The sequence below is a fragment of the Bubalus bubalis genome, chromosome 14 (assembly GCF_019923935.1).
Source record: "Bubalus bubalis isolate 160015118507 breed Murrah chromosome 14, NDDB_SH_1, whole genome shotgun sequence".
NCBI lineage: Eukaryota > Metazoa > Chordata > Mammalia > Artiodactyla > Bovidae > Bubalus > Bubalus bubalis.
Window position 1 is genome coordinate 7,642,716 of NC_059170.1, and position 17,254 is coordinate 7,659,969.

The 17,254-nt window shown below is 48.3% G+C and overlaps 1 protein-coding gene across 28 annotated transcripts in view; it reads left to right on the forward strand.

Moving 5' to 3' along the window:
* The window catches only part of ZMYND8 (zinc finger MYND-type containing 8), a 122,367-nt gene that overhangs the window by 30,392 nt on the left and 74,721 nt on the right, over positions 1-17,254 (forward strand). For 26 of the 28 annotated variants that reach the window (XM_025263333.3, XM_006049987.4, XM_006049990.4 and 23 more), the window contains one exon: positions 9,697-9,845. In XM_025263333.3, coding sequence (XP_025119118.1) covers positions 9,697-9,845 — 149 coding nt within the window. Of the gene's footprint in view, positions 1-1,087; positions 1,427-9,538; positions 9,563-9,696; positions 9,846-17,254 lie in introns of those variants that run through there. The other 2 variants (XM_006049978.4, XM_044927572.2) reach the window with 2 other exon arrangements.

Below are 17,254 nucleotides of genomic sequence, written 5' to 3' on the forward strand. Positions count from 1 at the left end.
TTGTCTTCATTAAGGCGATTTATAGAGAGGCCAGACCCCGCCCAGGGTGGGTGGGGAACGTTGCCTGGTTACCACCGGGGGCAGCACCTCTTCATCTGCCCACCCCCTTCCCTGTGGCCGCTTTCTTCTCCAACCCACTTTGCTACTTCAGCTGGCGGCTGGCAGTCTTTTTGTTTCGGAACTGGCCTTCTGATGCTGCAATTCCCCATTGCAGTTTGAAAGCCACCCACCAGCACCTGAGCTTTCCAGAACCTGAGCCGAGTCCCTGCCGCCCGGATAAATAATGCACACGGGCTTGGGGCGCTGGGACCAACTCCTCCTGCGACCTTGCTCCTCTGCCAGCTGCACTGTAAAGGCCGGGGGCAACTGGTTCCTCCACATTTTCTTTGTGGCAGTCTGGCGGGTCTTTAAAGGCCTCGTCTGTGTACACGCGTTGGATTGCCAGCCTTCTGGGCCTAGACCTGCTGAGGGGGGTGGGTGGGGCACAGCGGGTTTTTTTCTTAGGGAGTTGGGCCCTGCCTTCGCTCTGTAAAGCCTGAAAGAGCTTGGCATTCGGGAACCAGGAAATTCCTGTTGAGATGTTGTCGTTTTTTCCAGAGGCTTCATCCCAGCTGGGATTGGGGGAGGCGGGGTGGGGGAAGGAGAAAGGGCTACTGGGTTGCCATTGCCTCTAGATATTGAAGGCTAAACAGGGAATTCATTTGTAAATCAGCCTCTTCTCCTTCCCTTGGTGGAAGCCATCTCTCTGTCTGGCCGGGAGAGTTTGGAAGTTCATCTTTTACATATGAATGTGCCCATTAATCACCACTTCTGCATTATTGGGTGGGAGAGAGAGAGAGGAGAAAGAGGGAGGTGGAAAGGGAGGAGGGTGGGGGAGAGGGAGACTGAGTCTGTACAGTGGGAAGATGGTTTTCTCATTTCTGGGAGAGGCGCATCAGAACTAAATTGGAGACAATTATTGAAAAAAAAAAACAAACCCACCTTCAAAATGCAAGCCACCCCAACTTTCATTCCCCCACCCCCACCCTCCCTTTTGATATTCTCAGTCGGGCCAAGTAGAACCATGCAATTTGTTGTGTTTATTCACATCAGCGAAATAAATGGCTCTCTGGTGCTGGCACTGAAGATTTTCAGCTCAGCCGAGCCGCTGTCTGCTGAGGGTGATAAATGAGAGCCTGCAAGCCTGGGGGACACAGAGGCCTGTCGTGGGCCTCGGGCTGTCTGATTGCAGGGAGGCGAGGCTGTCCCGGCCCCGCTGGCCGGCCTGGGAAGCGGTGACTCTTAGCCTGCCGGCCCTGCCGCTTCCTCCTCCCCCTGGGAGAGGCCGCTGAGCATCCGGAAGCAGGAATGTGTGCCATGTGTGAGCCTCTGTTCTCTTTTAAAGAGAGGCTAGGCCCTCCGAACGGCAGAGCTTTCTCAATGGCAGGTAAGTGCCCCGTTCGCAGGGTTATCTGCCCCTCGCTCGCTTGGATCTCCGAGGTACCCAGATTCTGGTCCAGTGACGTGTCCCCCAAGTTGAGAACGACCCGTTTCCTCATCTGCATTCCAGCCCTTCTTTCCCTGATTTGGAAGTTCACAGTCACATGCGGGAGACCTTTAAAGGAGCCCGGCTTAGGCCAGGGTGGCCTTTCCCTGGGAGGCCCAGGTCGCGGCCGTGTCTTCCAGCTTTTGTGGGTCCCTGGTCCGCAGACTGTTCACCTGAGCGTTTCGGTCACTCACTGATTCCTCGTGGCCGGGACCTGGTCCGTGGCAAGAGAACCGTTGTCCCCTCCCCGCCCCCACGTTTTGCTCTAGATTCCTCTCCTTTTCTGCTCCGGGCCTGGAGGAAATTCCGGGCTTTTGTTTCATTATGATGTAATGACTGGCTGGAGAGGGCCTGAAGGATTCCTGGGGAGGGAGGTCTGTTAGGGTACCTGCTCTGCGTCTTTGGGAAAGGCTCGGAAAGGATGAGCCGCACTGGGCTCTGCTGCTCCTGGTAAAGAGCGGCCTGTGGTCATGCTGGAAGGAGGCCACGATGAAGGCGGGCAGCTATGGCGCCTGCTTTCGTGGTTGAGCCTCCGCAGGCCTCCGGTCTGCCCCTGCCCCTGCCTTCGCTGTGGCAGGGGGAAACCTGGACTCTGTACGATCTGATGGACGTGGAGACATCACGTCCTGGGCTCTTTCCCGTCTCCACTTTATATAGGCTGGTATTTCCATAACAGAATTTGTGGCCTTGATTTAACACGCTTTCTCGGAGAAATCGACTCTGTTTTTGGAGAAGGATGGAAGAGGAGGAAGATGAGAAAGAAGGGGGATGTGGATGTGTGTTGCTTTTTAAAAGAACTAGCTGCAGTTTATCCAGTGCTTCCTCTCTGTCTTACCAAGTGCATCTCATGAATTAACTCTGTTTAATCTGTGGATTACTCCATGGGGTACTGCCATCTCCATCTGCCGGAAGGAAGCATGGAGGCACAGAGAGGTTAAGGAACTTGCTTAGAGCCACACTGCACTCTCACATGTCCTGACTGCCCTGTATCCTGTGCCGCCCGGCCTGACTTCAGTGTAGGGTGACCAGCTTGTCCGGGTTTGCCTGAGACTGTCCATCTCCAGCCAGCTGATGGTGGGTCACCCCACCTCTGTGGCCTTTGGTGCTGGTCCGGGCCTGTTTCATTCAGCCCCTCCCTGGCCGCCTCGCTATTGACAGCATCAGGGAAATTTAACACCCATAAAAACACACTACTGGGCTGGTCCTCCCCAGGAAGCGCCTGGCCTTCGGCTGGGGCCCCTTCCCTCTCTGGAGGAGACAATTCCCTGTAATTGGTGTGTCATTTCCTGGACTCTGGAGAAGGGCGGGGGAGCTGTGACTCAGGTGCCGGATGTGGGTGGGGGCAGGGGTGCCTGGATGGATGGATGGATGGACACTGGGGAGGAGTGGTGGGGGAAGGCAGATGGCCGTGGAGCGCCGCTCCCCACTGGCCTGTTCTGTGATGCCAGCCAGGCTGTGGTGCCACCTGTGAGGTTGGGAGGTGGGATGTGCTTCAATACCGTGCATCGTTGCAGGTGACACAGTCACAATTTTCCATCTTCCTCCTGGTTCCTGGAGCACCCCAACCCCCACATCCCGCGTGATCGGAGCAAAAGGAGTGTGTGCTGTTGAACACAAAGACCCTGAATTAGGAAGTTTTCGGGCAACAGACCTGAGGCAAGCCTCTCTCCCTGGGGTGAGGCCCAACCCGTGGGCCTTGGAGTTCTGCTGCCTGGGCTTGAATCCCAGCCTGGCCGCTTGTGTGCTCTTGGGCCAGTGACTTAGAGGGAAGGACACGGGAGGCATTTTGAACAGGGCTTGGTGCATTGTGTACAATACAAGCGCATCTTAGCTGTTACTACCTGTGGGTGCGTTATCTGGGAGGAGGGCGTCCCTTGTGTCAAGGGACATCTAGGAAGGGCTGAGTGGGATTATTTCTGGCCTTTCACAAGACCCGGGTTCGGGGAGGATGGCGTCACAAGCCTGGCTCCTAATACCCAGGAGACTTGCCATATTATTAAGATTTCAGCGAAATGTCACAGGAGGGGAAATTCTCCTGCTTCCTGCTCCATGCCAAGCTGTTTTCCTGAGTCACAGCTCCTGGCCTTTTCTTCTCTGCTCTGCTCTCTTGCCCATGTTAACTCCTTCAGAACCAGACTGACTTTGGGGGAGTGGGCGTGGGCCAGGCCCAGAGCATCCCAGGTCCTGCCACTTTGCCAGGAAGGTCTCTCAGATCAAGGGTGAACCGTTTCCCGGGTGATTCGGTGCACAGTGGGTGTGTATCATCATCATTCCAAATTTATACATGAAATGCATTTAGAAATATGTCCCTGTCAGAATTAAATCATCAAAAAGGGAAAAAAACCCCAAAAACCTTTGACTCAGCTTTCTGGAAAAGGTCTTCAAGGCAGCTTTGTTACCATGACTACAGCAAGGTTCCCACCCACCATTCTATCACCAGCAGAGGCCTGGCCTCCACTGGAGTGGGTAGGCTGGTAATCGGAATGCTGCCGGCCTGCTGTCTCGTATCTCAGAAGGACACTGAATCCAACAGGCATTTCTCAGTTTTTCTCCCTAAGAGGCTTCAGTGAGAGCCTCTGCTGTTGACAGATGTGTCTGTTGTTTGGATCCTATTAAATTTCTTGTATCCCCTTGGATACAGCCACTGTACAGATACTCACCTTAACTCTGGAGTGAGTTGCTGTATGTGTAACCGTGAACAGAATTGGGCATTTTCTTCTGTTTTGCTCAGACTAGAAGGTTGAGGATCCTCTGGGGTGTGGGCAGCCTTGGGTCAGACCCCCTCCTCTCACTGAGTTAGACCCTCCTGCCCTTTTATTTCCCGGTGGCCTTGGGGAAAACTGCTTCCTCCACTCTCAATGGCTTATGAGTATATTAATTTCTAGTGACTCCCACCCCCCCTGCCCCATCCTACTCTTTCATGTATCATTAAAGAATTTCAAAGTTAAAAGACTTTAGGATCCTCTGGTCCTATAGCTTTTTGATCTTTAGAGTCGATTCACCTTTAAGAAGGTGAAATAGGCTCAGGCCCCCTTTCTCAGGAAGCTGCATCCACGTATAGAACTGTGGCAGGTAGCTCATGGGGCCTTGAGGCACTTTCATGGACTCCAGGTAAGAACTGGTCTGGTCCCTTTCCTTACCTTTCCTCCCATTTTACAGATGTGTCCCCGAGGTCCTGAGAAGGAGGCAAAGTTGTTCAGCTGTTTCAATTCTTTCTCCTTGCCTCATTCTTGGCTTCTGTTTCCTGGGGTCCTGAACCAACCCTCCAGATAGCGATGAGGAAGGCAAGGCAATTCTTTTTTTTTTTTTTTTTTTTTTTTTTACATTTGTTTATTTATTTTTGTTTGTTTGTTTTTTAAATTTTATTTTATTTTTAAACTTTACAAAATTGTATTAGTTTTGCCAGATATCAAAATGAATCCGCCACAGGTATAAGGGCAATTCTTGAGACTGGAGAACTCAGACTCTGTCTCCCAAACACATAGGCGAGAGCAGCTCAAATTAGCGTGCTCCCGAATCCTCCAGAAGCCTGCCTAAGCCCCAGATTGCTGGGCCTTGCTCCAGTTTCTGATTCTGTAGATCTGACATGGAGCCTGAGAACATGCACTTCCGGCAAATTCATAGGTGATGCTGCAGCTAGTGTGGGAACAACACTTGCATGGGGAACCATTGTCCTAGGAGATCTCAGCCACAGGCGGATGATTTAGATGGCTCAGGGAGGAGCTGGAGCCATTTCTGGCCCGAGGTTGACCAGGCGTGGGCTGGGCTGTGGGTTCCATCCACTGTGCCCCATACTCTAGCTCTGAGGTGCTCCAGGAGGCTGGTACCACTCCTGGGAGGGTTCAGGAAGTATTTGGGGGTGCTTTTGTTTGTCACAGTGTTTGGGACCGTCAATGGCAGCGGGAATGAGGGGGCTGGGGTTGTCCTTGCTATGAGGAGGGGCCATCCTTTCCAAAATCCACTAGTACTCCATCGAGAAACATCGATACGCTAAACTTGACTCTTGAAGAACATGTGTTGAATCTACTCTGATCCACTTACACGTGGATTTTTTTTCAATACATAGAATACTTGTCTTTTCATTTTGGGCTTCCCGGGTGGCTCAATGATAAAGAATCGGCCTGCCAATGCAGGCCACACAGGTTGAATCCCTGGGTCAGGAAGATCCCCTGGAGTAGGAAATGGCAACGCACTCCAATTTTCTTGCCTGGGAAATCCCATGGACAGAGGAGCCTGGCAGGCTGCAGTCCATGGGGGTCACAAAGAGTCGGACGCAACTGAGTGAGCACGCACGCGTTTTCATTTTACCAATTTTTAAGTGCGGGGAAAAGTTTGTGTTTGATTACAGATCACAGTATGTGGGATCACAAAAAACCAGGGCTTGAGTCCTGATTCTATCCAGATTGCTTCAGCTTCCTGCTTTTTGGTGAGTCCTTTATCAATTCCTTTGTTTTTGAGGCAGAGATAGCAGTATGTGGATTTTCAACTGCGGTGGTGGTTGAGGGCCCAACCCCTGTTGTTCAAGAGTCAGTGGTTATTTGTGTTTTCCCCAAACACTTTCCTAGCTTTCCACTGGCCTGACTTTGCTCATGTGCTCTCCTCTTTCAAACTTTGTACACTAAGGGAACAGTACGTACAGAAGCAACACCTTGGCCCAGCAGCTTTCAGTTTTGCCTGGCCCGGGTACCATTTCTTCTGGGACACATCTCCTTTGAGCCCCCAAAATGATTTTGTTAAACACTTGTCCTCTGATACATAAATGGGGTTATTTGGTTTTATTAGATGCACACAGAACAAATTTCAAGCTCCTTCCTGGGGTCTGTAGGCCCGCACGGATCAACCCTAAGCTTGTACATCTGGTCACATTTTTTATCCTGAGTCAGGCCTCTGTCATTTGCTCATTACTGGCTTTGGTTTGCACCTACTGTTTGTTTTTTTTTTAAATATGACACTGTACCTTCTAAATACTTCCTTTTTATTTTTCCTTATTTTGTTAAAGTAGTTCAGGAACATGGTCAAGTACAGCAGGATACACAGTGGAAAGAAGAAAGAAGTCCTGCGTCCACTCCTTGCAGATTCTCCTCCGCCGAGGCAACCTCCGGTCCCCATTAAGAACTTACGCTTTTGGGTTCAACTAGGAGTATTTTAGGCTTATGTAAATATGAGTATATATGAAAACATCTTTTTCAAAAAGAAACAAAAAACCCAAACAAAATGGAGGAGAAAAAAAAAAACCCCCGAAAAAAACCAAGCTAATTCAAACCAACCCATCTTTTTTGGGCTGTGTCTTTTGGTCTATTAAGGGTGCTAGACATGCATTACTTTTTTGTATATGGTGTTAGAGAATGTTCTAATTTTATTCTACATGTAGCTGTGCAGTTTTCCCAGTACCGCTTATTGAAGAGACTGTCTTTTCTCCATTGTATATTCTTGCCTCCTTTGTCATAGATCGACCATAAGTGTGTGGGTTTATTTTTGGGCTCTCTGTCTTGTTGCATTGATCTATGTGTCTTGTTTTTATGCCAGTACCAAAGTGTTGTGATGAGTGTAGCTTTGTATTAAATAATATAGTCTGAAGTCAGAGAGTGTGATTCCTCCAGCTCCGTTCTTCTTTCTCAAGATTGTTTTGGCTATTCAGGGTCTTTGTGTTCCTATACAGATTTTAAAATTGTAATTTTTTTAGTTCTGTGGAGAACGTCATTGGTATTTGCATGCTGTTTAACCTGACCCAGAAGCTCGGAGATTATCACACGGCAGTTTGTCTCAAGGTGATTTGTTCTTCTTCATGGCTGTATCCCACTGTATGTTCAGGCCAACTCCCAGTTTGTGGACACGGAAGTCCTTTCTAGTCTTAGCTGTAACACCAAGTGCTGCAGTTGAATCATCTTGTATATGCTTTGCTGCCCTGTGACCAGGCCTGTAGAATGTTTCTAGGAGGAGATTGTTAGGTCAGAGACCCTCTGGAGAACGTGCGCATTTTCACGTATGATGGTGATGTGAGGTGAGGATCCCTGTGGGAATGAGAGGAGGTTCTCACCGGGGAAACTTGCCAATCCTAGGCTACATCTTTTTAGTGCATTTCCCCACTAACTAGCTGTTGTGTGCCTCTGAGCCATCCCTTTGGGCTCTCCAGGCCTCTGTTTTGATGTCTGTGGGGTGGCCCCTTGACTCGGAGGTCTCTTCTCCCTCAAGGTGCCTGTGGTTAGCATTTAATTTCCTCTCGGGGCTGGTCTCAGTGCAGCACTCCAAACATTTGTTCAGGATTTTCCTGCAGCCTGCCTGGTGAGCAGAGAGAACTCCCTGGTGTGGATTGGATTTTGCAAAAGTGGTCCATTGTCTGAAGCATGCTGGAGGGTGCTCCAGCCCTTGGACCATGGTGATCTGCCCCAGCAGCTCTGGCCACCATCCCAGACACAGGCTGGTTACACACAGCAGAGCCCGCATGCTGGGACTTGCCCGAGAGTTAACCCTGGAACTGGGGAACGTCATCAGGCCATCTTCGCAGATAGTCATCTTTCTGAACTCTGTATCCCATTCTGCCACCTGTGTTCTTGGCACAGTCCTGTGCTCTTCTGGTCCCTGGAGTTTTCATTCCTCAAGCATAGCAGGGGCTCCAGGCCTCCGTCAGCTAGTGGGAGAGCCATCAGGCATGAAACGGATTCAGATCTTTGCAGGTGAAGATAGGATGGTTGTGTGAATGTTTGTGTTAAAATGAGGTACGGGGAGAATAAAAATAGAAACGGATTGTCGAGGGTGGCGTTGGTATTTTTCAGATGAGACGCGGGTGAGAATGCAGCTTTCTGTTGATCTCTGTTTGGAGGATAGTCACAAACAAGTTATCTACGGGTGATTGGGTCATGGGAACTCCTGTGGGTGGGGTATATGTATATTTTTTACATAGTTATACTTTGTTAATCTGATAAACGTGAATAAATATTTGTCTTCTACCACGAGTTATGTTTGCCTTCATTTTCTTAAAAGTATGTGGCCTTCTTTTCTTGGCCTGTCTCTCATGGTTTCCTGCTTTTGCCATCAGCCTTGGGTTTGTGACTCGGGTAGCTCAGACGGTAAAGCGTCTGCCTGTAATGCGGGGGACCTGGGTTTGATCCCTGGGTCGGGAAGATACCCTGGAGAAGGAAATGGCAACCCACTCCAGTACTCTTGCCTGGAAAATTCCATGGACAGAGGAGCCTGGTAGGCTATAGTCCATGGGGTTGCAAAGAGTTGGGCACAACTGAGCGACTTCACTTTCTTTTCTTGGGTGTGTGCAGCTCATGGCTGCTGGTTCATGACCTGGTCAACAGGGACACAGTAGGGAAGGCTGGTGGTGGTTCTTGTTCAGTCGCTAAGTCATGTCTGACTGTTTGTGACCCCATGGGCTGCAGCACATCCGGCTTCCCTGTCCTTCACTGTCTCCCAAATTCATGTCCATTGGGTCAGTGATACCATCCAACCATCTCATCCTCTGCTGCCCCCTTCTCCTTTCGCCTTCAGTCTTCCCCAGCATCAGGGTCTTTTCCAATGAGTTGGCTCTTTGCATCAGGTGGCCAAAGTATTGGAGCTTCAGCATCAGTCCTTCCAATGATTTGATTTCCTCTAGGATTGACTGGTTTGATCTCCTTGCAGTCCAAGAAACTCTCAAGAGTCTTCACCAACACTACAGTTCGAAAGCGTCAGTTCTCTGGCATTCAGCCTTCTTTATGGTCCAACTCTCACAGCCATACATGACTACTGGAAAACCATAACTTTGACTAGATGGACCTTTATCAACAAAGGGAATGGTGGGGATTTGGGCAAAATAGAGGGCATATTCCCTTCTAAAAAGTGGCTGGCAAGTGTTCAGCTCTATCTGGTTGTATAAGGCCCTGCAGGCTCTGATTTTTTTTTTTTTTTTAAATAGAAGCCCCAAATCTAGGGTATTATTTGAAGTTTCTCAATTTTTTTATTTTGGCCATAAATTACAAATTTCACAGAAATGTTATGTATGCAAAAGAAAGACCGTCTTACCTCTTTGAGACATGCGATGAAGACAGTGGGGTAAGTATATTCTAGGAGGATCAATAAGATAGCATTAAGTTTGGGGACAAAATGAGTGTGTCCTCCACACCCCGCTTACTGCGGGGCCTAGTCCTGACTGCGTTAAAATACGTGATCCTGTGTGTCTCTTTCAGATCCTGGCTCCACAGAGAGAACAGCCCAGAAAAGAAAGTTCCCCAGCCCTCCTCATTCCTCCAATGGCCACTCGCCACAGGACACATCCACGAGTCCCATTAAAAAGAAAAAGAAACCCGGCTTACTGAACAGCAACAATAAGGAGCAGGTAAGAGGCCCGGGAATGGCGTCTGCACTCTAGAGGGTGGGGCGGGGCTGCAGACACAGGCTGCTGTTTCTCTAACTGCCCGGCTGCTTGGCATTTAGGAAGCTGCCTTGCTCCAGCTGTCATTTGCATAGGACAGAAAGGGGAGCTCAAAATGGGCCTGGGGAGAAATTCCCAGTGGCTTTTCAGATCTCTTTGTGGGGACAGGGCAGTGACCCAGATAAGATAGAGATACCATGCTCTAGGATTTGGGGATTTTCCTTGGATTTCTTTTTTTCTCATGTTGGCACTGTTTGCCCTCGTAGCCTGAGGGTGTTACCCTGCCAGGCTGGGCTGGTAGGACAGTGTGGAGTTCTGCCTGGAGGATGTGGTATGGCTGAGGCCTGTGCTCCCTTCTGGTGTCAATTTTCTCATCTGTAAAAGAATGGGTTTAGGACTGTGGTGAGAGACAGCCACCCTCCCAACCCACTGCCCACCGCGACTTGGGTAATTGGTCCCCATCTCTTCTCAGAGTGCCCGGTCCCTGGCAGACCCCATCCTCGATGCAAACATCGATTCGCCATCTTATATCTTATCTCGGGGACCTTCTAGCTCTAAAATTCTGTGCTGCAAACTAGCTACTCTTCTGACTTAGAAAGATGAGAGGTGCTTTTGTGGTCCATGAGGTCGAGTCTCCTAGCGTGGAGCAAGCAGGATGCCCGGTTTCCTGATAACCATTTTAGAGGAGATTCCTTGGGATGTATTCACACATTTGTGCAGATTATGGATATGGAAGTGGGCCCTGGGGATTTGAGGTCGAATAAAATAAGATTCTTGCTTTCACGGGAAGGAACCCAGCAACGGTTAAACGCCCGGGACTCTGAGAGGGGCCGTTTCTGGGCACGAATCTATTTTCTCTCCAAATTACACAGTGAAATGCCAGCGCGGCTGCTGCCCTGTGGCTGTGGGCAGGTTAACCTCTTTGTGCTTCATTTTCTCATTTTCTGAAATGAGAATAATGATCTTACTGCTACCAAACTCGCAGGGCTGTTGTGAAGAGGAATTGAACTAAATGACATAAATAATAAAAGTTAAGCGAGAGTCTACACTAAGTGAAATAATCACACAGACTATCTGTGAAATAATTAAATAGCTCTGGAAATGTTCCAGGCCTGTGCTGTTCAGTGTGATAGCCAGAAGCCACGTGTGGCCACAGCACTTGTAAAAGTGGCAGCTGTGCCTGAGCAACTGAATTTTTAATTGAATTTAAATTTACGTGGCCACCTCTGGTTTATAGCTGCCATGTTGGTCAGCCCAGGTTTAATGAGTTGGAACTTCCATCACAGGAGAAACTGATAGCTTCTAAATAAGTTTTTGCAATTGGAAAAGATCACTTCTTTTCATTGATCTTGATCATTTCAAGATCTTGATCAAGAGCATTTGAAAAGATCATTTCAAATTGCAATTTGAAAGATCATTAACAGTGTTGGAAAAGTGAGCGAAAGTCGTAAGTCACATCCGACTCTTTGTGATCCCATTGACTGTACAGTCCTGAATCCTCCAGGCCAGAATACTGGAGTGTATATATAGCCTTTCCCTTCTCCAGGGCATCTTCCCAACCCAGGTTTCGAACCCAGGTCTCCCGCATTGTGGGCGGATTCTTTACCAGCTGAGCCACCAGGGAAGACAAAGAATACTGGAGTGGGCAGCCTGTCCCTTCTCCAGGGGACCTTCCCAACCCAGGAATCGAACCAGGGTCTCCTGCATTGCAGGCGGATTCTTTACCAAGTGAGCTATGGTGGCTCAGTAATAGTGTTGGTGAGACTAATACTAAAAGCAGAACTTGCAGTGTGCCTCTCCTTTCATAAGCCTTTTTTTGTGTAAATGTTTGTAACGATGCTGTGAGGAGGGGTAGTCGTCTCTGTTTTACTGGCAGAGAGGTTAAGTTACTTCCCCAAGGCTTTATAGCAAGAAGCATAGGTCTGCCTGTCTGGCTTGAAGCTGCTGCCCCCACCCCAGCCCCGGTCCCCCACCCCCCATCACCATTAGCCATCCCATAGCTGTTGGGCTTGAAGACTAAGAAACACAAAGGCTATAAATAATCCTCGAATCTTAATTTAAGGCAAGCCCTCTTTTACCAGTTATCATCAGTAAAGTCACGAAGCAGATATTGTCCTCTGGGGAGAGAGAGTCTCCTAGTGGTTCTCTGTGTGTGTGCGCTCAGTGACTTCCTCCTGTCCTTTAAGAATTGGCTCACATTAAAAAAAAAAAAAATTAAAAAGAATTGGCTCACATCTCTCTTCCTAGAATCTGACCAACTTAGGCAATTCACAGATTTTCTTTTCCCCCTTCCTCATCCACGGGTCCTCTTAACACTTAAACCTCATGACCACAATGGTGTATTTGTAAATCTGTGGCCAGAAAGTGGCCAGTGGCTGCTGTCACCCCAGAGCTTGACGCAGGGGGAGCTCATGAATACAGAACGCACCGTGCATGTGGAGCCGAGCAGCAGGGGTGGCCGGACACAGGGCGTGACTATACGTCTGCAGAATCGGTCATCTTCCATAGTGATAAAGAGTTTACAGAGCCGTGTCTCTGGAGGAGAAGGGGTCCAGACCTGTTGTCCAGACTCCTTCCTGCCCCACTGCATCTGGGAAATGACCTTGTCAGTTGCTTTCCCATCCTGGTAAAATGGGGGTTTGAACTGGGAAGGAACATTCTAAGGTTGATTGTAGGTTTTTGTTTTTCACATCTAAAACTCCCTGGGGCTGAACTGCCAGGAGTTGGCAACAGAGAAATAGCCTGAACTGTAAAGAAAAGAAATTCCTGACCCTTGACTCCATAATTCACTCTAGTTTATAGTGTTTGCATAAACTATGCAAACCTTCCCTCGAGGCAGCTTCCCTTGAGCACAGTCTGTTTTCCTAAGGGTAACTTAAATCCTTAAAAAAAATTCTTCTGGACTCTTTTTTATCTTCTCTTTCCCTTTTCTTTCTTCTTTTAGATTACAGAATTGGAAAAAAGTTATGGAATTAAATGCAAAATGTATGTCTCCATATGCTAGGTTTTACCAATGTAATTTCTGCTAGTCATCAACATTTGATGATCATGAGATGTCAATATCAACTTATAGTTCCTACAAAAACTCAGAAAAATCCAACAATAGCTGGACACTGAATCTGTGTGCTCTATCTTTCTGCACTCCCCATCCCTCCCTATAGTGGTGTCCCCTGCCAGCTTTGCTCATTCCTTCTGCCTTTAGTGCTCTCTAGGCGTTCATACTCTTGATTTTTGGTATATATCAAAATTCTTCATCCCTTTCTTGTTTTTCTTCACGCTGAAATTTCTCTGTGTTCCATTGTTCTAAAAAAGAAAACCATTCTAGCATAATAACTCCCCCCACCGCCCTCATATTTTCCTGTTTTTGGTAGAGATGGGTTATTATGAAGTAGAGTTATGGGTTTTAAGTTTCCACCCATTTTTCATGTATTGGGGGCTCATTACTTTAGGTTAAAGCCTCTGCCTGGAATGCGGGAGTACTTTTAGGGGAGTTCTAAGAGTTTTAAGAAGAACTTTAGAACACACTTTACTTTTAGGGGAAGGGTTCTAAGGTTTGTATTTAATTTTTTTCAACCTTTTTGTTTACTGATTTTACTTCTTTAAAATACCTTTTTTAAAAAAAGACTTAACTGATTTTATTTTTTGGCGGTGGTGAGTCTTCATTCCTGCACGCGGGCCTTCTCTGATTGTGGGGAACAGGGGCTGCTCTTTGTGGTGCGAGCGCTTCTCATTGCAGCGGCCTCTCTCGTTGCTGGGCACAGGCTCTAGGCTTGAGGGCCTCAGTAGTTTCGGCCTGCGGGCTTAGTTGCTCTGAGGCATGTGGGATCTTCCTGGACCAGGGATCAGATTCGTGTACCCTGCATTGAGAGGTGGGGATTCTTAACCACTGGACCACCAAGATTTCGCCACCTGGAATGGACCACCATCATCTTGTTTCACCTTCTAACAAAGGTGAGAAAGTATGTAGGCGCTTTTTTCTTGGAACTGGGGATGGGGGACACCCCAGAGCCTGGAAGGATGCTTCTGGTGTGTGGAGGAGGGTCAGGTTGCTGAATGACCTCTGGTAGATGGGGCGAGAAATACCTTTTCTCAAGTGACATTGGACCTTTGTTGAGAAATTCCAGTCTATCTGCAGTTCTTAGGACATTTTTGAGTTTGAATCCTTTGGGAGGTTCTCTCTCCCTCCTCTCTTTACTTCTTTTCTTTCTTATTCAAGTATTGAGCAATAATCTGCTAACAGATTTGTGCATAATGACCTTAGGTGTACCTTTGATCAAATATGGCGGAGAAATGACAGGGCCCCTGTTGCCTCCTCTGAGTTCAGGGCTATACATATTCATAAGGAGGCGAGCTGGGACTTATTTTGTTGGGCCCATGCATTGTCTTGGGCTTCCCTGGTGGCTCAGACTGTAAAGAATTCGCCTGCAGTGTGGGAGACCTGGGTTCGATCCCTGGGTTGGGAACATGCTCTGGAAGAGAGCATGGCAACCCACTCCAGTGTTCTTGCCTGGAGAATCCCCATGGACAGAGGAGCCTGCGGTCCATGGGGTCGCGAAGAGTGGGACACGACTACGCACAGCACACAGCACATGCATTGTCTTAAAAACAGGTTCCTTATTGGGTGGGAGCAGTATATTAACAGCCAAGATAGATCAGGGGACAGTCAGTAGGATTGCCGATCACTGGAGCCGAGGGCCTTGAGGATGCTCTGCCCTCCTGCTGTTTCTCTCCAGCACCATCCTCATGCTCCAGGGCCGAGCAGTTTTTCTTTATTTTGCAGCCCTTGTGTATTTTTATCAAATGCAGGAAAACACATGCTGGAATGAGGACAGTTTTCCTTCCTCTGTGTTTCCTGTGTGGCCCCAGAAGGCATTTGAGTCTGTGGTCCTCCCCAGACATGTTCTCTGGTTTTCACAGACCAGGTGTGGCCCAGCGCCTGTTTCTGTAAATGAAGTTTACAGGCACAAAGCCACGTCCACTTAGTGACACCTCGTTTGTAGTCACTTCTGCTCTCCTGTGACAAGAGTGTTGCAGTAGAGACCATTCGACCTGCAAAGCCTCAGCTGTTCACCTCCTATCTTTATAGAACCCTTTCGTAGAGAAGGTTTGCTGGCTGCTGGTATAGGCTGGGGTGTTCCATGGGGTGTTCCAGAAGCCGATGAACAAGCCTGTCTGTTTCTCGTTAAGCTGACCTGTGGAAGGAGCAGGGACATAAGAACGTGTGTGCTCGGAGCTTGCAGTTAGTCCTAGAGCAACGCGTGTTCAACCTGCTTGCCTGACTCTGAGAACACACCTTGTGCACGTGGGGGAGAAAAAAAATCATAACTCATTCTACCTGAAATGATTTGCCTTTCCTTTTATTAAATGTTGCATATTTATCAGGTTATTTTTATGGCCCAGAAAACACTTACAAGCAGCAGATAAGGCCCGTATCTGATTGGCAACGTGATTCCCAGCCAGCTAGTTCTCATCAAGGATGAACCCTCCTAAAAAAAGGGCAGCCTGGTCTGCCCGCCTCTTGGTCCTCCCAGGAACGCCCACCCCTGGCCAGGTGGGGGTAGGGGCAGGGACATGGAGGAGGGGAGTTTAACTTCTCAAGGGGCAATACCCTGGCTTCTGTTAGATGGAAAGGACTTGGGTTGCCCGCTCAAGAGATGATGAGCTGTCACATTCTGATTCTTCTAGTTTCATTGAGGTTTTCATGCCTCTTCCTGTTCTATTATTAACTTACTGAAAGGAAGTTGGGCCCTCAAATACGCCTTCCTGCTATCTTGCAGAAAGCCGCAGCGCATCCTGGAGGACCCCACTCGGGCTAGAAATCGTTCTGCTTGCTCGATAGGTCCAGTTTATCTCTCTGGGGCTTCCTCCGTCTTCCCCTCCCCTAGCCCCTCCACTTTCACACCCTCCCCCGTAGAAATTCAAGCACCCATTTTCCTAGGCAGAGAGCAGGCCTCTGCCTGGGTGACTCTCAACTGAGGGCAGTTTTGCGCCCCACCCGGGGACCTTGGACAGTGCTTGGAGACACTTTTGTTGTCCCAGTTTGGTGCGTGGCGGGTGGGGGTGCCCCCGAATGATGCCACAAATCCTCCAGTGCACAGGAGCAGGTCCCCACAACCAACCCTAACCCTAACCCTAACCCTAACCCTAACCCTAACCCTAACCCATCTGAGTTGAGAAGCCCTTACTCTATATGCTGTTATCTTTTCCTGCCCCCTGTATTGTTTTTAGTTGTCTCCCTAAATTTTAGATTTTTTTTTTCCGCTCTACTTTTTTGCATTAGCAGAAGTTACTTTTTTTTTAAATTTTTACTGGTGTATTGTTGGTTTATAATGTGTTAGTTTCAGGCATACAGCAAACAGAAACAGGCACATAACGTATATCCATCCAGTCTTTTTTAGGTTCTTTTCCCGTATAGTTCATTACAGAGTATTAAGTAGAGTTCCATGTGCTATATGGTAGGTCCTTGTTAGTCTTCTGTTTTATGTATTGTTGTGTAGTCACTCAGTCACGTCCAACCCTTTTGCGACCCCATTTCCTGTAGCCCACCAGGCTCCTCTGTCCATGGAATTTCCCGGGCAAGAATACTGGAGTGGGTTGCCATTTCCTGAACCACTTCCTGAACCAGGAAGATCCAAACCTGAGTCTCCTGGTGGATTCTTTATCACTGAGCCGCTGGGGAGGCCCATCTATTTTATATATAGTAATGTGTATATGTCAATCATAATCTTCCAATTCATCCCCCGCTCCCTTTACTCCCTGGTAATCATAAGTTTGTTTGGCAGAAGTTATTTTGAATTACAGAGAATGTTCTCTGAGGGGGTCACTGAATCATCAAAATCTCTTTTGCATTCAGCTTCATCTTCTGTGGGGCATAGGGGTGAGAGAAAGTGCTAGGACACCTGGGTGGGAGTCCTTGCTTCTGGACTCGAGGGGTCAGATGAGTCTTTTAAGCTTCGTTTTCTCATCTGTCCACTAGGACTAGTGGGGTCTGCCCTGAGTGCCTCTCTGGGGGATGGTGAGGACAGAGTGAAGATGGTGTGTGTGACAGTGTGCTGAAAAACGTAACATGGAGAGAATAGCCTAATGATGACATTATCCGCTGGAAACCAAGTAGAGTACTCTAAATGTTGAACTGAAACAGGACTCAAAAATTACACAACCACCCTTATTAGTCTTAGCTCTTTTCTTAGTAGAAGTGAGTTGGGAGGCTTAGAAGGATTGATTCATGGAGATCTGCTAAGCAAGCATCTCTGAAACTCTTTATCAAGAAAGGTGGAAGTACCAGGCATTTGGGAGACATTAAAACCTCATAATAAGAACCAGGAGCAAGATGGATGCCTGCAATTGTGGTCACTCGCTCCCGTTATCCTGGG